This window comes from Stylophora pistillata, chromosome 8 (assembly GCF_964205215.1).
Source record: "Stylophora pistillata chromosome 8, jaStyPist1.2, whole genome shotgun sequence".
NCBI classification, from domain to species: domain Eukaryota; kingdom Metazoa; phylum Cnidaria; class Anthozoa; order Scleractinia; family Pocilloporidae; genus Stylophora; species Stylophora pistillata.
In genome coordinates this window covers 32,217,093-32,239,248 of record NC_142526.1, presented here as the reverse complement: position 1 = coordinate 32,239,248, position 22,156 = coordinate 32,217,093, and the positions used below count along the sequence as shown (strand labels likewise).

The window sequence follows — 22,156 nt, the reverse complement described above, 5'->3', positions numbered from 1 at the left end:
GACGAAGAAGCCTGTTCGTTACGACGTACGGCTTATTATTGGAATGCCTCTGGGTAAGACTAAAAGACGTATGCTGTCGGATGCAACCACTACTAACTATAATGCAACTAAACTTCGTAGGTCACTTCACGAGCCTTTACAAGCGTTCATCTGACTCAACGAGGTAGGGAGAGGGGAAAAGGGATGGGGGAGAGGGGAGGGGAGAGAGGTAAAACATTATCACACCTGACCATGTAACATAATTTTTTTTACTACTTGTATTATCTTTTTAACTTAAAACTTTCTTTATAAATACAGTCCTTTTCCTGATTTAACTAAAAATTTCAGAGAAATTTTGGGAACGCTTTCATAAGTGTCCTAAAGGTTGCTCCACTATTGAGTCTAATACTCTATTAAAAAAGAATTGAAAGTTAAACAAGCTTTGCTTTTATTTACCCAGAATTAAAGTACACTGCAAGCACCGTAATTCACCACGCAAGTCATCAGAAATCGGAGGAACTTTTAAGATATTCGCCCTGGCGAAATATCACTTCGTCGATTGCACTATTAAAAATGCAGTCTGCTGCTCGAGCTACTCCATACAGCCCACGTAAAGATCCTTATCCCCGTAAAGATTACTTATCCTGATCAAATAAATTTAAAAAGAACACATCCACAAATTCGCTTTAAAATCGCCATTTTGGGTTTGAAAAGTAATTCAAGGCTGTTTAGCAACCCTTCTGCAATATTCGCTGTAATTTCTGAATTTATTATCTATATCTGCTTCTTCTGAGAATTTTTACCAGGGTAACAGGTATTCCACCCACCAAAATGACGTTCCAGTTGCTTCGCAACAGCGATTGACAGCCTGTCATTATTTCTTCCAGCCGCGATCTGTATGCCCAGTGGCAGTCCATTTCTATCAAGACCCAGAGGGCATTGCGTGACCGGAAGATGAAGCACGTTAAAAATAGAGGTGTAACTGAAATTGAACGGAGCAAGGGATGGGCGGTGATGTGAAAGCGCCGTACTAGGGTGGGAGGGATAAAGCAAAATGGCGTCTTCCCCGAGAAGGGTTTGAATTTGTTCCCTTAATTCGACGCCCATTTTCACGAAGTTTGATGCCACATCAGGCAGGCAGTTGGCAAAAGGCGCTCGAACTTGTTCAATCCCTGCAACCGTCAGGGTGACGTAGTGATATTTTGAATAACCCAGGAAATACTTGAAAATCTCGGTGAAAGGGTTCATTGCCAGTGCCTCGGACTCATTGCTTAAATTCTGTGATGCGAATCTGTTATTCTCAGCTGCAAGAACCGTGGCAGACCAGATGAGAGGAGAATACTGAAACAGGTTCAAGTTAGTATCTTGAACTGTCGCTTTATGGCGCTCCTGTAAGAAGGTACAGACTTGTTGTAGGGCCATCAGAATATCGGGGTCTACAGGTGAAGTCAGAAAAGGACCCTCTATGTCCAAGGTGTAGACTTTGAGAGATGATAGGTCTATTTCTTCGTCCAGTCGAAGTTCATGGAGTCGAGGACCTGCCATAGCCTTCAGCATTAAAATAAGATCATCGGCGTACCTACACATTGGTCCCATAACTAGATACTCATCGAATGCCTCGCTAGTGCCTTTAGGAAAGTGTCCTTGATTTGGGACTATGGAAGGACTGGGCTTATGACCAAATATTCCGTTGAAGAATGCGGGCATGCGCACACTTCCACCTGCAGGAGAGATGGCACTAAACTCAGTCATACAAAGACTACAGGCAAATTTGAGGATTTTGGTTAAGAATACAAATACTTCTAAATTACCTTTTGGTGGGCAGGTTAAAATATTTCAAATTAACAAGCCCTATGAGCATCATCATTCTCAAGTTTTTGTAAAGACTTCAGAAATTTGTTCCTCCAACGCTGAGGGAAAAATTAATCCATTAACAACCATGAAAGATCTGATTTTATAACATAACCAAAGTAAAGCGCGCGCTCTGATTGGTCAATTTAGCGTCCCCCATTTGCCTACGGGTGTACGCTGCTGACGTGAGCAAATGCAAAGACTATTTTTCCGCGCGCGCTTGTTTTTTTCTGGTCGCGTAAGATTTGTTAAATAAAAGGGAACTCTTTAGCAACAATGTATCAATGTTATGTTATAAAACAAATGGTAAACACCACAGCGTACACTATTGAGTTATGGATGCGCTTGGGAGGTTTGCTAAGCACTCAAGAAGCTAGAGTCGCTCTCGGCTATCGCCTCGAGCGACTCTTACGCTTCTTTCGTGCTTAGCAACCTCCCGCGTGCATCCATAACTCAATAGTGTACGCTGAGGTGTTTACCATTTGTTAAGTTGATTCCCTCCTCTAGCTGCTATACATTTCTTTCTAGAATAGTTACGAGAATTCAGTGTAAGATCAAGATAACAACTTCTGCCTGATGAGTTTGAGTATTTTCATTACCTGCTTTCTGGACGATGCATATATTTTAGATAGGGAGAAGTTACATATTAATCACTTCTGGGAGTTTTAGGGTTAACGTCTTTTGAAACGTATAACCTGGACTAACCAAACCATTTGGCATTTTTCATGCATCTGTGATAGTGAAATTCAAGCTGGCCAGAGATTTAAATAGATATGAAAAATGAATTAGAGAAAGCGATTTCAGGGACAGGATGTAAAATTATGTTTCGGAGTACAGCATGTTTAGAGAGAAAAAATTTCGCTGCTTTAATCACTCCAGCCATGAACCTTTTTTATTCTTTCTAGGATCTCAAGTCCTAACGATAAGCTGCATGATGCAAGAAAGGAATATTATGAAGAAGGACTTTCTGCTTAACTTTATAAATTTTTAAAAATAATTTACATGGGGTCCAGTTGCACTAAATTTAGAACAATTGTCAAATTTTGGGTAACTTTCCGGATTGCTGTGCAGCTACATTGGCTCACCAAGTAGCCACAGGTAGGCTTGGAGGTACACGCACTTCATAAAAACAAAGTTTGGGTATGTGGTAATAAAATCAATTAATAAGATTTCGATTGTCATGGCACAAAAGAGGTCGACAAAATACATTTGACTCTTCAAAAACAAAAACTGAAGAAGACACGCTTTGAGAGTGGCTAGACTGCAACATCTGAGAGACTTATTCTAAAGTTTAAAAGATTTCGTGTGGTTAGATAGGTGTGTTTTTTTTTTTTTGACATATCTCCAAGTTTTGAAGGCCTTGCCAAAGTTAAGGCTTTAAGATCTTTGAAACTCTAGAAAAAAAAAAAACGGTTAAGAAAGTAAGACTTCGTGAAATGAAAGAAAATGCTATCAGCTCAGTCTTTCTAGAACTTTTGACGATAGCTTTCACCGCTGGGCCAGGGCAAGTATTGCGACCGGCCGTTGGGGGATTAACACCAAAAGATTCTACATGGATCGATCATGCAATTTTTCGGGGTTTTTTTTGTCAGCTACCATGCAATTTTTTAATTAACTTCAAAGAATTATATGGTACGTCGCAAATCATCGATATGAGCCACTCCATGGATACGATGAAATTACGCAATTATTTGTAAGTTTAAAATAATCCACTTACCGACATCAGAACCAACGCCACACACAGAGCCAGCCGCGGAAATAATTGCTCCTTCTCCGCCAGAGCTACCTCCGGCTATTTTGGATGTGTCGTAAGGATTATTTGTTCGTCCATACAAGTTGTTTGCCGTCTCCCACCACATGCATAACTCGCTACAGTTGGTGACAGCGATCGGGATCGCACCGGCCCGTCGAAGATTTTCAACAACACTCGCATTTTTAGTAGCAATCGTGTTTTTACGATCCACAAGTCCGGCCGAATTAGGGAATCCTTTGCATGCAAGTGATTCCTTCACCGTTACAGGAACTCCGAGCAAAGGTTTCTTCAATAGAGCAGATTTTTCCTCGCTCGATTCGCTTAAATCGAGGACCTTATCAATATCTCTCGCTTCTTCCAAAGCTTCGTGGAATCGATCCGCTACAACAGCATTTATCAAGGGATTTACTTCATGAATCCTGCCGATAAAAGCTTGAATTACTTCTACACAAGTCATCTTTCGTTGCTTTATATACCGCACGATTACTTTGGCGGGTATTTTCAAAATCGGATTGGAAGGCCCGCCGATAGTAGCACCTTGTTTGCCATAAATAAACTCCGCTAATCGAACACGGAAATCCCAGAGAAAACCAACAGATTCTAGCGTCTTGAACGCCAGAGAAAATAACGAAAGAAATATCCTGATCAAACCCATGGCTACTTTCGTTCCTCTCGAGTACGATTGTTTACGCGGCTCCGAACACGTCACAAAAGTGTGCTTTGTTTGCTGTTTAGAGCTGTTTCAGTATATATGAATTTTAAATAAAATTTAGCATATTTAATGATTGCCGTATTTGCGGTTAGCAAATTCTTTCAATCATTGGCTCAATTTAAGACATAAATACACTCCTAAAGTTTCTCTGAACTTCCTATTCCTCTGTCTCTACGAAATTTTCCGTGATTTCGCTCCGACAAGAAACAGACACTAACGCTGAAAACTGTCTTTATTTGTTGATCGCTTATCGTAAAATTACCAAAAACACGCGACCTCTATCACGTGCGACCGTTCCCTTTCCAATTCTGCTTTGTCAGAAGTATTCCTAACTTTCTGTTACCTTGAATCCAAACAGATATAACTTAGTGCAACCACTAACCACAATAGCGTTCATTGGTTAAGTAGGGGTATTCATTCATTCACTTCACCGCAACGTTCGACATGTAAATAGATGACGTAATTAGAACCATGGATCGTCCGCGAATTCTAGGGCAACAAGACTGTAACAGTCTCATTGATAAAATGACAAATTACGCGATTGGCGACCCAGCTATTGTTTCTGCTTGGCAGAAACAATAAACTTGGAGAACACTTCTTTCGTGGTTCCCTATTTATGTAGGATGTTATTTCCCGAAAAATAGCTGCAGATGTTAAGGAAACACCTGCTGGTACAATTATATTAGTATATTCATGTCTGGTTCCCACGAACCGTTAGCCCTTCGGTCCAAAGTTTGGCTAAAAAAAGCGCAACTTGAAAAAGCTTTATATTCCTTATACTTTCTTAAAGTAAACGCTCGCCCGCTGACTGCGTAATGTGAAGTATATTTCGAAAAGATATGAAAATTACGATAAAGTTTCGAAAAACCACACAAGTTTCAAATAAGTTTTTAATGTTTCGCCACACTTACAGTGTTCATAAAATAAAATCGATAGCCTCGAATCGAAAAGAAAGACTAGCACTATTCGTATTTCCAACAACAAGCAGTCTACGAGAATTCTCAGAACATAATTTACCCTGGTACTAGCGATCTCTGCAGGCCACCGCAGGGGTCCTATATTTTCTTTGAATGACGTAAGTATGTTCAGTCTGCTACTGGAGGCTTTGATAGGTCGTCTCGGCAATCTACTGAACTGTACACAAGCACAATATACACAATGAAACATTAATGATATTTCAACTGCGTCTGAAGCAGTTACGTATCTCATGTTACATCCTGATAATTTTCTTAGGGAAAGTTGACTTTTCATAATGGAAGAGTGAGTGATATGGAGTCAACTAAAAATCATGGACTGAACTAGAAAAATAAACTGAACGATCTCAGTCGTCAAATTAAACACTGTATTGATTACTCTCATACGACACTCTTCCTTGGTGATAAAAAGTTAGATATTGGTGTCTTACTTTAAAACATAATTGTCTTATCTTTAATAAACGCATTTCAATATACATAACAGAATAAAAAAAATTAAAATACAGCCTGCCCCTTGGTGCTTCATACTCCAAACTAGTGGGATTCCATAGTCTCTGAAGTAGACCCGCATAACCTCTTCTCTGTCAATAAAGTAAATGTCTTCCGAACTTCAATCATTTTGATGATAAATGAGCCACAATTCAAGACTGAAAGATAGCCGAATTAGATGCTACATTTTATTCGAACAATTTTTGATAAACATTAGGCAAAATGCATCAAGACCTGGGTCACAGAGGCTTGGGACGTGACTAAATCGGCTTTTTGATATCGCCGTATTTCACTCATTTCCGAGGGGTAACGTCCGGTAAAAAAAGAACTATGTACGTATCAGGTTCGACGAAGCTGAGATCGAACTCCATCTAGCAACAAACCTGATTTTATTTCTTCAAGATAGACAAGAGCTTGAAAAAATTTTGTTTATGGCTCTGATATCATGCTGACAGTTGGAAGATGATTTCCTTTCTTTAAAATACCAGGTATTGCAGGGCACTTGGCGCCTGACCTCATCAGAAAAGCGATCAACTTATTCCACCTCTATGTTCGCTTTAAAATACAGTCTATACCTTAAGGCCACTCAAAATGGCTGAAGTCGATCTCTGATGGGGTAATATTTAATATAAAGATAATAACATATAATCATTCGTTAGTACATCAACTAAGGAAAAAAAAAGTTCAGAAGGGCAACAAGGAAATGACTAGATACCTTCTCACCGCAAGTCAGTGATTTGCTGAAGGTTCTTAGTCGAGCGAAATTAATCCGACATCCACACCGTATGTAGTACAGTGCTGGTTAACAAATTATCTTCATTGCCTTTCCATACCAAATATCAGTTTTACAACATTCTTGCATCACTCCGATTTTACGCTCAACAACGCTTGAGGTAACCTGACTAATCAAAAAGGGTTGAAAAAGCAGAGCCAATCGAATAAAACTCCGCAAACCATTATCGTCCATCACGTGATCTTTTTCTCTCCCTTCTTGTCAATCAACTGTTTCTACACTAGCCTGTAATTTGTTCTCTGTGCTTCCTCAAAATTTTGGACTTTTCTGATGGTCTCCATTCACAAACCACTCTGCGCATTTCGTATGAATAAATGAAAAAATACTTTCTATTCTACACAAAATCAACGTTCTATTATGAGTTGTAATAACGAGATAGGGATGTTGTTAATCTGCTTTTGTCATGAAAAATTTAAGTTCTCCTGGAAATGAAATTCACAAAGAATGGCACAATTCCCGATTTTTCCATCCATAAGACCATTGTCAAACAAATCTAGGCATCTCTACCATTTCAGGTGTCAGTGACCCACTCTATAAACAACTGAAATGGAAAAAGCCAGAACAACAAGGTTCTTGCTCATAATCTTGTTAAGACGAGACAATTTCTTGTTCTCGAGCACGGTCTGGGAAATGTTACAACACCAGCTTCGTTAAAGATAACATGAACGAAAGAACACTGAAATATAAAGTTTCTCGAACTTGAAGCGTTATCATTCAACGTTCAAATAAAAATATTCTCAATCAAGGCTACATTCTAACGTGATAGCCACGATAATTTAAAATATTTAGAAACGAGGGAGGTACATTTCCCAATATTATCCCACAACTGAAAATAGGACAACAACGATTTGTACATTTAAGGAAGCTGTCAACATACGATAATAAATACAATCAGGATTAACCACCAAGGGATTCTCCTCTATTCAATTCCACTTCTATGACTCCAAACATTACACATCACGTGGTACACGCGTCAAATATCGTCACGTGATGCATCACGTCATATACTTCATTATAGCTCTTAACGCATATAGAAGTTCAGCCTGAAGGCGAGACTCCAACAGTAAAAGGTTGATATGAACCTAATAATGAAATGAAGATTTACACGCGTTACTGTGGTGCCGTGATGAATTCCTTAGAAAATCAAAATTAATTCTTCAGTACTTGGCTGTACATGTTAGTGAATCTAAGATGAATGATAACCTCAGGAAACTAGACTATGTTCTCAATTGTTGTTTTTAATAAACGTGGGTGGTGACAGATATTTCACAGCTACCCAAATCAAGACTCACATTTGGTCTGACTCCCACCTTAATAATTGTTAGGCCACAGTATTAACAACACAAATAGAATAAAGGCCATAGATACAGTATCTGTTTGTTTGGTTCAATTTTTTCCTTTTGTTTGCTTTCATTTTTTTCTTTCCTGTCCTCAAGATTGGACCGAACATACCTTCTCTGAATGGTCCAGGTCTGGCATAAATCCCATGTAGTCATCAATGGTAACTTTTTCGGGATAGCAAGCAACCTACAAAAATATCAAAGATTATTTCTCCTTTGACTGATTAGTTTTTATTTGTAAAATATAAGAAATAAAATAAGAAATAAAATTAGCAAAACCACTAACCACTTTAATGTACTGTTTAAATGGCCTCTCCAACAGCTTGTTAACCTATGAGAAAAATAACAACAACTTGAAACTGAATTACTTGCAAAATGACCATTACTTTCCATCACTAAAATTTCAAGTCTTCGATGTATTTTTATATTTTTATATCTCACAGCAAATTAGTACAATACATCTGTCCTGGTAACAAACATACACCTGTTTTTTTTGTTTGTTTTTTTTTTCTATGAGGATAATGAAAATAAAAATTTACCTCAGTGTATAGATAATCATCATGATATATGCCAAAAACTAAATGGATATAGTTCCAAGTAGCTGTGCGAAAAGTTGATGTGTCCACATTTTCCACTTTACCCAACCTGAGATCATGACAAAATGATATTCAGCTACTGTTTTATGAAAGAATTACAAATTCTGAACAGTTTTGCTGTTAAATAAAGCAACATACCTTTTGCAAAAATTTCTCAATAAATGTTAAACGTTTCATCAATAAGTGAGTGTTTGTTCTTCCAAACATTAACTTAGTGGTAAATTTAAGCATGACATTCTTGGTAATGAAAAAGGCCAAAAATGAACTCTACTGTTACTCATTTTTCTTTTTGACTTGAGATCAAACCTGTTGAAAATGCATCTCTTGTTCATGCCAAATGCAGATATTTTCATCTTTGCCCACATGACTGAAAGCAGATTGCTAAATGTCCAATTTTTTCCATTTGCCATAAACATCATGCTGCACCTCTCAAATATCTCAGATATCATTCCACTTTACTGTGGACTTTTATCTTAAGACTGGCCCCACAGATTATTGACAGCAACTTTTCACAAAGGGTAAACCTTGCTTACGTGTTATATGTCAGGTTGAATGTGCAGCTAAATTTGTCATCCAGCATCTGACCCATGTCAGGGTAGAGTCTGTTGATAAGTGAAAAGCCATGCTCTTCCCATGAGTAATCTTGCACTCGGAAGGTTGATATATCATCTTCTATTCTGTTTGCAAAATCACGGTAACCAAATGAGGCATCTGTTAGGTATCTTGCTATACCTGGCTGGGGTGCTTCACTGACAACTGAAACTTTGTCTTTACAAGTGGAAACTAGAAAAATTTAAAAAAATAAATAAAAGAGAATGTAATAAAACAAATGATGATTACTGACACAAGAAAATCATTTGTGCTAGACACAAGCTATACAAGACTTGTCTTAGTTCACAACTCTTCAGCAATAAGACACAAACTAACAACTAATTATAGTAAATAACAACCTTGCCAGAAGTATTCCAGGCTTATTGACTTGTGCAATCAAGGCAAGAGGAAATTTTTTTTATGTGACAAAACCTACACACTATTAGCTTGCTAACAATTAACTTCTGAGGATTTGTTTGAGCTCGAGTGCTTCAGTTTTGATTACCAGCAGTTGCAAATGAGATGTATGCAAAAAGTGTACTGCATATGCACCATAAAAAAATAATAATAATAAAATAACACCATCCATAAAAGCTGGTTACACCACTAACCTGAACAGGCCTAATTTCAATTTTAAAACCAGATAGCTGGACAGCTTTAATTAATTAAAACTACTGAACTAAAAACACCTTCTCCTACCTTCTCCACTTTCTACTTTTTCAAACTGTTGAAACAGTTCCTCCTGTGTTGTCTCCAGAAGAGTATCCTGTTTTGCTTCTACCTCCTTCATTTTCTCCATCAGGTCTTTCATGCTACACTGATTGTCCACACCATTAACAGGAAGGTTATCCCCTTCAATCATTGCTTTGTTGGACTCAGAGAGTGATAGTGGTTTGTATGTATGCCCTCTGTCAAAGTCTATTTCAGGTGTTATTCCACAGCCGTATATGAAACTACACAGGCTGTGGGTATGAACTAGGATTACGATAGCCTGAACGAGTTCTGAAAGTGACCAATTGTCTTGTCCTTTGAGCAGGTTCTGAAACATGAAGTCAAAACATTAATTTTTCATGACACTGTGACAGTTTGAACAGGATCAGAGTCCTTAGTACTCCGTACTCCAAGGCTGAAAAAATAATGCAGCCTAAATGGGATCACAGTCAATGGTATAAGGCTGAAAATTTATAAATATATTTATACACACATATAAGTCATTAATGAAACTCTCAGGCCAACAAAGCTGCACCGCGCCAGGAGGATCAATAAAGATTCACAGTCCAAACCTCACAGCCAACACAAACGTAGAAAGTTTATGTGACAAAACCTACACACTGTTAGCTTGCTAACAATTAACTTCTGAGGATTTTTTAAACTTTCTATACACACACATATATATCTATATATATATATATAAATACATATATACCGTAAATGTCCATGTATAAGCTGCACTTTTTTTCACAAAATTGAAGCCAAAATTCAAGGGTGCAGCTTATCCATGGATACATCTGTGTTTGGAGTTCTCAAAAGCCTAATTAATATTCATAAAACTTCTTAAAATGCCAAGAAATAAACATAAAAGAAACTGAGAGCATGTGCTGTAGTTCATTGACTTTTTCATTGAGTGGTGGCTCCTAAGGAGCATTTGTGTCTTTGAGTGTTCATCAGCAAATCTTGCTCTCCAAGAGTTCTTTCAAGCAATTAATTTTTGCCTTACTCAAACAACTAAACACCAACATACAAGGAATCTTCATTCCTTCATGCAAGCTGTTTGCAGTCACTTCCATGCATACCTTTCCGCCACATGCAATAAAGTACCACAAAATTCCTGGGTACTTGCCAGGTAAATGGCCAACTGTTTCGTTGTTTTTTACTACCTTATGAATGGCATGGATGGCACAGATGACGACCAAATGTGGGAAGATGACTCCAATTCTGATCTATTTGCTGGGATAGATGGGGACGAGGATGTGGACTTGCTTAACGCCGATAGTTTTGAATGGCAACAAACAGAAATTGACCCAGAAAGCTATGAGAATCTCTTTGGAGATAGCAATAGTGATGACTTTTATGGCTTCTAACAATAAACACTGACTTCATTAGATGTTCACGTGAAGAACAGTAGCATCTTTAATAAATTACCTGAAGTATTGTAATATTTATTAATGAAATAGAAACTGAAATAATTGCATCAGTGCGTGTGCTTTCTATTTATGCCCAGACAATGGTCAGGCCCTGGCCCAGACTCCTCCCAACATTTAAAACTTGGCTACTAACCACTTTTTTGTTTTGTTTTTTTTTTAATGCAGAAGGAATTTCAACTTTATGGCGTGTTTCAAAGTCATCAAAAACCGCCTCCCGGTTAGCTCAATTGATAGAGCGCTGGACTGATGTGTGGGAGGTCGAGGGTTCGAGCCCTGGCTGGACCAACACACAAGGTCTTAAAATAATTGAGAAGAATATGCTGCCTTTCTATAACATCAAGAAATGGTTTAGATATTCTAGTCTTCTTGGATAGGGATGAATAAATGGAGGTCCCGTCTCCTGCAGGGTTAGGGGTAGGAGACGTTAATTTCCCATGCACGAGATTACTGTGTGATGGATGTCCTCCCCTGGAGTGGGATGGGTGGGTGTTGTCTTGCGATTATATGAGCCTCTGGCTTGGGCAATATGGGCAACCCTGCCCCCGCAAAGACATTAAACTTGATTACAGGATAGTAGCGCTTATTTAAGTTAAAGATGGTGTAAATTCCAATGAAAAAGAAGGTACGACAAATGAAATTTCGCTTTCTTTAGACTTGATAAACATGAAAAACAGCCACTACTTCTATGTCGCTTTTTCGAAACCTTGATTGTTTGTAGCAATACAACTCTACTGAAACTTCAAACTGTATTGTTTTTATTTTTTTCCAAATTCTGTGCTTCCAAATTGAAGGTGCAGCTTATCTACGGCTGCGGCTTATACATGGACGTTTACGGTATATATAATTATATATTTTTTCTAATGGCATGTCTTAAAAGGTCACCCCTTCAGTACAGTTTTTCATTATCACTAATCATGTCCTTGTTTTATTTACAAAATCATAATTTTGAGGAACCAAGACTTGCTGTTTCTTTCAAGTTTTTTCTAGACTACTGTCTGACCTTGTTGGACACTTGGCAATTTAGCCAGATACAAAGAAGTGAAAAACAGTAAATTGAAGCTTTGCTGTCATCTAGTCAAAAACCAGTAAGATACATGCAGTCACCAAGATTCATGTTATCTTTAATGCCTCAATGTTAGTGTTTACCATGTTCTATATTATACTTCTCAGACTCTGACCCCAATTTGACACCAACCTCAATGTGACTGGCTTTCAGTAACCATGGCTGGTGTGCTAAGATCTTGTTGATCTCACAGAGAGCCCTTAGCTTGGCTGGAACATGGTTCAGGCCATGAAGCCATTCCTCATTTCCTTGTTGTTTCAGGAACTCTATCTCATACAATCGTACCTTCAAAGGATGGGAAATGGCAAGTTATCCCAGAATGATAGCACAGTTTCTGTATCAATTGTTGACATAATTGCCTTGAACACAGTAATCATAATGTGGAAAATTCATTTTTCTTTCAAGCCTTGACATGATAACAAATTAAACAACCTAGCAATTTGACACTTGTAAATACTTAGCGCTTTCTACATACAGAGTAATGGTGTGGAGTTCTTGAATGTAATCTGTCCATTTGGAAATCGTTAAACACATTAACTACAGAAGGGAATATATACTTTCGAAATAGGAGTTGTAATTTTAACTCACATACCAAGTAGCAACAGCGATGCCTGCTTGCTCCCTAAAAAGTAAAACCAACAAAAAGCAATTCATTTCAGTTACCAAGTTGACATTACTGAATACCACTGAGGTGGCATGCTCACAGGTGTGGACAAAACCTGGCCTAGGCCATGGCCTACCCTGTGGCCTACCGGTGGTCCGTTTTTTTAAAAGGATAGCATTGCTGGAAACCTTTCAACGTTTTCCTGAGTACTGTCTTACCAACGACTTTCTTCTGTTGTTTTGGTGGCCACATTCCGATCAAAGTTTCTTAACCTTCTGATAGAATAGAGCATTTGCATATGAAGTCACAAATTTTGTGGGAAATTTGAGTCGCTACGTCGGTGTTCCACATTTTTTAAGATGGTGGCAAATCCCCAGAGCGATTATGCGAACAGCCTTGATCCACATGTGAAGAAACGTTACTGTGAAAAGATTTCTTGCGTTGGTATCGATCCTATTTTAATTCCAGACAAAGCATATGATCCAGACTGTTTGCCACAGGTCGAATCCATGGATTTGGTATCATTTTTAGTGCTTGAGACAAGCTACAACAGCAAGGATCAATTTAAACCTTTTCAGAGTTTGCAAGCGTATAAATCAGCTCGTTTCAGGGTTTGTAAGCTGTGTGAAAGGGCACAAAACAGGAAAAAACTACATTGTCACTGGAAAGGTCAGGCACTCGCAAAGAATGAACGATCTGTGTGTTACATCGTGGATTATAACCGAGGAAAATGGTACTGTTCTCTTCCCACACTGCGTTGGATGTATGGCAGGACAAGGAGAGTGCTGCTCGCATATCGCGAGTGTGCTCTTCTACATTGAAGCATGGAATCGTATGAACGAGAAGCTGTCCTGTACACAGGTGAAATGTAGCTGGTTGATACCTAAGGCCGTCAAAGAAATTCCCTACGTGCCCGTTTCGGATATTGATTATCGGTCAGCAAAGAAACTAAAGTAAAATCTTGATCAAACTATCAACAGTTTCACAAGCAATGGAATTGCAAAGAGCAGGGAGGCAGCAAGAGTTTTGATTCCTGTGCCAGACGAGACCGATCTCAGCAATTTTCATACTGAGCTGAATTCTTGCAAACCAAAGCCTGTGTCTCTGAGCTTGATTCATCCTTTCTCTGAAACTTTTGTTTCAAGGAGTAGACATATACCAACCATTCCCGATTTATTTGACAAAAAGTACTTAGACTTAGAATATCACGATCTGTTGGAGGCATGTTCAAATGTTAACATTCAAATCACTGTTGAAGAGAGGAAACTCAGAGAGGAATGTACCCGAAATCAATCCCAAGGTTCCAGTTTCTATCATTTCAGAGATGATAGAGTTGGGGCATCAATTAGTGAAGCAGCATCTCATACCAATCCAGCACAGCCCTCACAATCATTAATAAAAACAATGTTACCAGACATTTTCACATTCAGCAATGCAGCTACAGAACACAGTTGCAAACATGAGAGCATTGCAATTAAAGCATATCAGATGGTCATGAAGGAAAAGCATACCAACTTTCATGTTAAAACTTGTGGTACATTTATAAATCAAAAATATCCCTGGTTGCACGCTACACCTGACTTTCTTTGTTATTGTGATTGCTGTGGTGAGGGGTGTGGGGAGGTGAAGTGCCCCTACTGTTTGAAAGATACAGACCTTCAAGATTACCTTGAGAAGTCTAACTCATGTTTGAAGTCAGAAAGTGGAACCACAAGTCTTAAAAGAGAACATGCATACTACTACCAATCACAACAGCAAATATTCACTACTGGATACAATTACTGTGACTTTATTGTTTGCAGTTTTAATGAACAAATTTCTTTCTTTTGTGAAAGAATTCTACCAGATATCTGTCACTGGAATTCTGTTGTACCCAAACTAAATCACTTTGGAGAGATTGTGTTCTGCCAGAAATCCTGGGGAGGTGGTATACCCAGAAAAGAAATGTGTCTCAGCCATCATCTGGCCTCAGTTCTGTCTGCTTTTGCAGAAAGAGCACTACTGATGCTGTTGTGACATGCAGCAACCAACCATGTCTCATTTCTTCTTTTCATTTAACCTGCTTGAAAGTCCAAAAAGTACCCTACAAGTGGTTTTGTCCTCTGTGCCAAAAAATGCTGCAGCCAGAAACAAGAAATCGAAAGGCAAACAAACAAAGGAAATTTTGGATGAAGCTCTCAGACTGGACTGCATATGTGTATAGAAAAGGAAGCCATTGCCTTCAGATAAACTCCTGAAAGGTCATAAGCCATTGTGTGAAAGCAGACAGTTCTTTCATTTGGCTTGCTTAAACTTCAAAAGGATGCCCAACAATGCCCTTACAACATGGGAATGTATGGGTTGTAAATCAGGGAGAAAAGTCAAGCTAAATAGCAAGGAAGGTAAAGATGCAAAGGGTTCTTTACATGAATGCAAGTTGGACGATGATGATGCCATGATCACTGGAATTTCAACAGGCCTTACTGAAAAGTCAGCATCCCTTGCAAATCTCAATGAAGAAGATTACAAACTGATTTTGTCCCCCCACGGCTGGCTTGATTGTGACATCATTCATGCAGTACATGTGTGTCTTAGAAAAATTAACCCTGGAGTTGAGGGACTGCAGAGACCAACTTTGGGCCCGTGCAGAAACTTCAATCAGGTCAATGGTGACTTTATTCAGATTTTACACACTGGGCAAAATCACTGGGTGTGTGTAGCATTGGTGGGGTGTGGAGATGGTACAGTGAATTTATATGACAGTCTATACCATAACATCATTTATAGTGAAGTAGAAGATCAGGTTATTAATCTTGTTGGACAGGCAAATTTTACTGGCATTCAAGTGGTTCCTGTTCAGCAACAGAAAAATGGCTGTGACTGTGGGGTATTCGCTGCTGCCTTTGCAACTTGCCTTTGTTTGCTCATGATCGAGCGATGCTTCTCTTTCATCTTCTATTTCACTGTTGGCTTGCCCAGCATCTGTTGCTCCATCTTGTTGGAGGTTTTCACCCATCACAAGCTCCTCTGACAAAGGTATTTCTTCAATAATCTCCCCCGGCTCATCAATTTTGAGCATTTTCTCTGTTATCGTTGTTTCAAGAAACTCAGATCGATATTGTCGTCTTTCGGCAGCTCTTCGAGACCGAGCTTCTGCTGCCTCAGAGTCTTTCAATTGTTGTTTAGAATGCCCAAGGCACAAAGTAGGGCACCAATCCATGTTAAAACGGTCCCAATCTTTGGCAGGTTCTCCTGACATGATATGCTTGCTACAAACCCGGTCATTTTCTAAAATAGAGTCAGTAACATCCTCTCTGCTGATGGCAGTAATCCACCTTCTTCTTCGTTCCGCAGTCAACTCTTCCATGTAAGCTCCTTAGTTGACAACACGCGGAACACGAAAAAGCCTTTTTTTTTCAACAGCGGGCCATATCTTGCCCGTTTTATTGCCACATCCGACAATGAGGCAAAGGACCATGATGACAAAAATTAATTTCTTCGCTAAGAATGCTATAATTTAGTACAGAATGTCCCAGCTGCTGGTTAGCACGAGTAACACGCACTTTGTTATGGAACACCAATATGGCGGATGAACTCGGTTGTCATGACAATATGCAAATGTTGTCACATGAGTGAAAACGCTCTATAAGGAAATCGAGGAACAGAAGCCGGTTAAACGCAACTTTTGGGCTAACATCATCATATCAGCTCTCCTTTCAAATTAGTGCAATACTGGCCCTTTCTTTGGAAAAGCAAGTAAAGTTTGCAAAATGTTTTGACGGCGATGCATGCTTGTCCCGGGGTGCTCGTTGCAAATTCAATACTCTAAAGCACTTGAGGGCAGTTAAAAAATTGGCCTGGCATGTAATGTTTGCGTTTTCTTACCTGGATATGTATGCTCTCCAATAAAACGCCGTTCATTACATTTTTACACCAGCACTCCACTATATGTTACCAACTGACAGCGTGCATCATAAAGCCACCATTTTATATATCCTCTGCGACCACGCAATATTGACCCCTCCTCTCCCCTCCCCATTAACCTACCATTATGGTTGAATGCTGTGATATTTGCAGTGCTTCGTTCCCTTGGACGTTGAAAATCGTGTTAGCAACCTCTTAGTATACCCTTTTCAGAGACAGATAATTGTACACCAGCATACTCTTACTGATTTTATTTTTATGTTCTTAAAAATCTGACCACCGGTAGGCCATAGGGTAGGCCATAGGGTAGGCCATGGCCTAGGCCAGGTTTTGTCCACACCCCATGCTCACCCAAAATAAAGCATCTTCCCAGCCACAATGCAAACCATAACTTGACAGAAATTGTCAACTAAAAACCCTGTGCAGGCCCCTCAAATTGTTTTAAAGCTGCCATTTGGCAACTATGTCATACAATGGTAACATGAAGAAACATTTCAATTGCCCAGAGAAAAAAAAGGATACAAGTATTTTCACAGTATTCCTAAATGTATGTTGTAAAATGCTAATCTCACTTAAAAACTTCAGACCATAAATACTAAGTAAAAAAATGTTTCAGGGTGCTACACGACTGCTAAACACAGGCTGCAAATTAATTTAGCCACCATAATTTTTAATACTTGTCACGGTGACCAATATGGTTGCACCTTAGAAGGCAACTGAAGACCCCACTGTAAACAGTTGTATTCGTTACACCAGAAAAAATTAAATGTGCCATTTAAAAACAGAACAGGACTCCCACAAAACACAAACTCCCTTTCAAAGCACAATAAATTGTTCAGTCCCTTGCCATTTCACTCAATGCTTTACAAGTAACTCCCACTGAGGGGTGATTGGAATGAAACATCTCCCACTGTCAAAACACTATTCACCAAATGGGTGGTGAGATAAAACAAACCTATCTGTCAGAGGTTGTTACTTAGATATTACATTAACATAAATTACAATACAACTACAAGAGGGATAATTATTTCTTTAACAAATAGTTACCAGTTATGGGAATGAATAGCTTGGTAGGGTCGTGTGAAGAAATATAACCATTACACTAACCATAATAGCAATGTAACATCTCCAGATAAAAGGCAGAGGACCTTCCCCTTTAAACATAGAAAACTCAGCCTTTAGGAAGCATTCCAGGTACTGAGGGTGAAGTGAAAGTAGAGAAGTGACATTTGTAACACGTCCACTTAACAGGAAGGATTCTACAAGCAAGCTAAGCACTTGCTCATCATCAGTGTCCATAGAAGGAACCTGTTAAAGCATAAATATCCTTAGTACTACAAATTATTGAATGATTGAGGTCACACATTTCATATGCAGAGTTCATATGGGATAAAACAATTCATTAGCTCTAAGATTTCTGATATTGAACCATTTACTGCAGTTAATAAAGTAATTACAGACAGGAACAACCAAAGTGTGCAGGCATTGGCTACATCAATGTTCAGTGAGGCATGATGGTTTTTTTGTTTTTTTTTTCCTCCATCAATTTTGTTGTTTCTTTTTTATTCTAACATTTACTTTTGTCCCAGGTTCTCCAGAATCTAAGTTGAATGATGTTTAAGACTTCCCAGCAATTACTGCATTGTTAAACAAATTTCATGGTTATTAATGTTCACTTTGACAATCAAGGACCTCAAATGAAATGTATGTAAGATCTAGTTGCCAGCAAACTTGGCTGGTAAATTTACAAGACTTTGGTGCTAGCTTTGTCTATCTTTAATTCAAGATGTAGCAGAAAAGGCAATAAGATTCACTGTAAAACCTTAAAACTTCATAACCTTTCTTTTTATCAACAGCAACTTAGCTGAATTCTTAAGATGGCTGATGTATCAAGAGTTGAAATTATAATGGTGACATGGAAAGCAACTTCTTAATGAGATCAAATATTAAATATATTGGTGACCATGAATCAATTTGCAAAACCACTTTGGAAGGTTTATTAGTTTATTCATACTACCATCCCTTAGGATTTTTGCAACCAGACGAGGAAAAGAAGTTGCAAATTTGTTTTCTCAACAAAATTTATAACAAAAAAACTCTGCTGTTCAACATTTGACAAAATGACAAAAAAAACTTTTCACATTTTTTTTGTTTTCAGTGTCTGAAAAAATCATTAAAATCAAATTCATACATGTCTATTATTGATGCAAATTCAAATTTAGCATTGAAATTACAGCCTTGGCCTTTCCTCAACATTTCTGATTATAAATAAGTCATCAAATATGGAGCATTACATTGTAGAATTAAATTACATATTGTGAACAACAATAATGTTAGTTATTCAATTGGGATTGGTAGATGAGAGAAGCAAACCAGGATTCGGTGAAAGAGTTGGTGGTGCACTCTCCTTTGACAACACATACTTGTATTTACTCACTCTGACAAATTGGCCACAAGGTCAAGAGATGTGTCAAATGTGATGTTTCTGACGCCAAACTGTATTTGCCTTTGAATAACATTTGTAAGAACAAAAAGTTTTTGGTGATGACTTTGCCTGACTGACTAAATTAATTGACCAAAATCCATAACCATCTGACATTTCAGAGTAAACAAGGCAAAAGGTTTGGCAGAGAGCTTAGAAAACAAATAGAAAGAGAATAAGCTCATGAACTTGACTTTGTGGCAATGTAAGAAGTAAATTGAACAGTCAAAACATATGAACAAACACACGTGACTACATAAATTGGCCAAAAGCAACAGTGAATTGACTGTTAGTCTCAAGTCTATTTCACCATGATACTGCTGCTGCTTGCAGATCAAACCAATCAGAAGAAGCCATATTTTAACCTTGAATGGTATGGTGGTTTGAAGAATACTTCATCATTTCACCAGCGAGGTCCTCTCACCTCTGCTTTTTATTCTCATCACCAATGTTTCATTGAGCTTAATGCACATAAAGATTTTGAGCCCTCTTTGCCCTTCTTTCAATCTAAATCTTTCTTTATGATCATTTAAACCTCAAGGTACCATAACGTCTAGGTGAATCTATTTCAAGTTTAGCTTACCATAAAATGTTTCCATACCATCAAAATATTCAATGCTAATCACTTCATTCACCAAAAAATAAAAAGAAAACAAACAAAACATTGCCTTCAAACTAGAATGAGCACTTTGTTCTGGAAGGTCTCCTAAGATGACAATCAATTTGTGATAAACAAGATTTCGTTCCATTTATTACCCAAATTTTGAGCTTCATCACTCCAATATTGTCTTGTTTGATTTCAATGGTCTCCTTCTGCTACGCAGTTACCACATACGATACAATTTAGCATGCAAACGTGTTAAATTGCCTCAAACAGGAGAATATTCAAATTTAGTCTAGCTCTATGACAACTGACTCCCTCACTAGTCAGTATTATATCTACGGAAACAGCAACAATCATACTTTTGTCAATTTAGCCACGAGTGTTTAGATTGGTCACAAAACCACATGGTTCTTTCCTTCCCTTTTGCTGCTTGCATCAGTTTATTGATGGGGAAAAACCCTATTGCTTTGTTTTGTTTTCTTTTTTAATGTTCATTTGCGAGGTTCACTGCTGCGCGCTTAATGGAGAAGGGTTTTGCTTTATGAGACAGAAAACTTGTATCGTGAAAATTTCAACAGTAACTACACGGAATGAGAAATATAAATTATACACAATGTATCTCAGTCGACCCAAGTCACACAATTAGTATTAGCAGAAGCATATATAACATTAGTCCAAAGGCATGCAGGGTCTGCCTGCACGATTCTCCACACATATGCCCTAAAATAACTAACGATCTACTGCTGGATACAAAATTTCTACCTGCGGGAGGCTCCAAGGAAACACAGAGGTCCTAAAAGTAATTTTGAAATATCTCTACGCCCTCGAGCGGACATTCAGATAGAATTAATAATGTCGAATCACCAGACCGAATGACGAATACAATCCAAACTAGTGACGCACAATATTCGTGAATGATAAATTTTAAATGCTCTAGAGTCTTAAAATTGTATTTTATGGCCCTTAGAAACTAAACTTTTGATTAAATATTTAGGCGGGTGGATTTGGATGCGAAGAGTTGCAGAAACGTAATTTGCCAGCACACTGCACACCATGTGTTCAAACTCTCAAGTCTACCTGAAGTAGAGTATTCTTTTTGTATTGAAAAGAAATGTAATTAATCCATTTTCGCTATGTGGTAATATTCTTGCGGCACGCTAGGGTGTCCATGAGATAAAAAGGCATGTAGTATGGAAAGTAGAAGATACCGTATAGATAGAATAGCTACAACAGATAAATCCATTTTGCAGCGGACAAATCTCGAATTAATATTGAAAGTCTTCTGAACAGAATATCCATAACATTATTTGCAAACATTGAAGAAGATTGATTTAGTTCTCTCTTGTCGTTTTCTTTGACTAAAAAGGCAAGGTTTATAAATACCGGTTGGCCTGACGTCGGGATGATGCAACTCAAGTTTGACCTTTTGAACCAATACACGAGATTTTAGCGAGCGAACTACAGTTACTCCAAAAAACAGCAATGAAGAAATACCTTTTTAGACGGGATAAACTTCGAAGGCCCCTTGTAAATTGCTCGAGGAACCTTAATATCCTTTTCCTAGAGAAAAAATAATAAACTTTGAGCGGCCATTTCTTCAAGGGAAGTCGTAAACATGACACAAATGGCTAGATCCGATCTTTCACACGTTCCGTACCTTCACGGCGAGAAGCAAATCTGTACAACGCTCCCTGATATCCGAAAAGGGACATCTAAATGACAGTCTTAAAATACAAGGCAAAACGCTCGATGAAAAGTTTCCAAACCCATTTTCCCCATTTTCTTGTCGTCTGTTTGTCCACGCTTTTAGTGTTTTCCCTAACAATTCAAGGAATTCAAGCCGAGAAGTTACGTCTCTTGTTTGCAGGCCACACAAATCTTTGATGGTGTCTATCTCACTGGGTAAGTCCTCTTCATCGTTCATGATTCCAGGATCAATCCTCGGCAATGAAAGCCAAGACAATCCTTACAAAACTGCCAACATATCCTCTAGGATAAGAGAAACTGTTCTCCTACAGCCATGATGTGACATTTCTTCTCAGTGAAACCTATCGATAATAGCCAATCAAAACGCTTACTGGCCTTAACGTCAATGACACACCTCCACTTTTACCATATATGTTAAGAGGTAGGACGTAAAGATGTCAAGAACATGGAAATAAATAAGTGTGCAAAATAGCACGACTGACTCATGGTAAACTGACAAAGTGAGATGGAGGTTTGATATCACAAAGAATTATTAGAACTTGTAATATTTCCTTCCTTTGAGATGATAAAT

General features: G+C 38.3%; 2 protein-coding genes across 2 annotated transcripts; both read right to left on the bottom strand.

Annotated features, from left to right (window-relative positions):
* Positions 1-234: 234 nt before the first annotated feature.
* On the bottom strand, positions 235-4,374 carry LOC111329144 (fatty-acid amide hydrolase 2). Its single transcript, XM_022933759.2, has 2 exons — positions 3,548-4,374; positions 235-1,700 (listed from the first exon to the last, which is right to left on the bottom strand). Exons 1-2 carry the CDS (start codon positions 4,236-4,238, stop codon positions 754-756), a joined length of 1,638 nt encoding a protein of 545 aa, XP_022789494.1. The 5' UTR covers positions 4,239-4,374; the 3' UTR covers positions 235-753.
* Positions 4,375-5,167: 793 nt separating this feature from the next.
* LOC111328924 (sestrin-1) lies at positions 5,168-21,926 on the bottom strand. The gene is made up of 11 exons (XM_022933473.2): positions 21,536-21,926; positions 21,373-21,438; positions 17,900-18,100; positions 12,878-12,907; positions 12,418-12,570; positions 9,778-10,117; positions 9,021-9,270; positions 8,431-8,536; positions 8,178-8,222; positions 8,004-8,078; positions 5,168-7,633 (listed from the first exon to the last, which is right to left on the bottom strand). The coding sequence occupies exons 1-11, from the start codon at positions 21,800-21,802 to the stop codon at positions 7,547-7,549; spliced, it is 1,620 nt and encodes a 539-aa protein (XP_022789208.1). The 5' UTR covers positions 21,803-21,926; the 3' UTR covers positions 5,168-7,546.
* Positions 21,927-22,156: the final 230 nt, after the last annotated feature.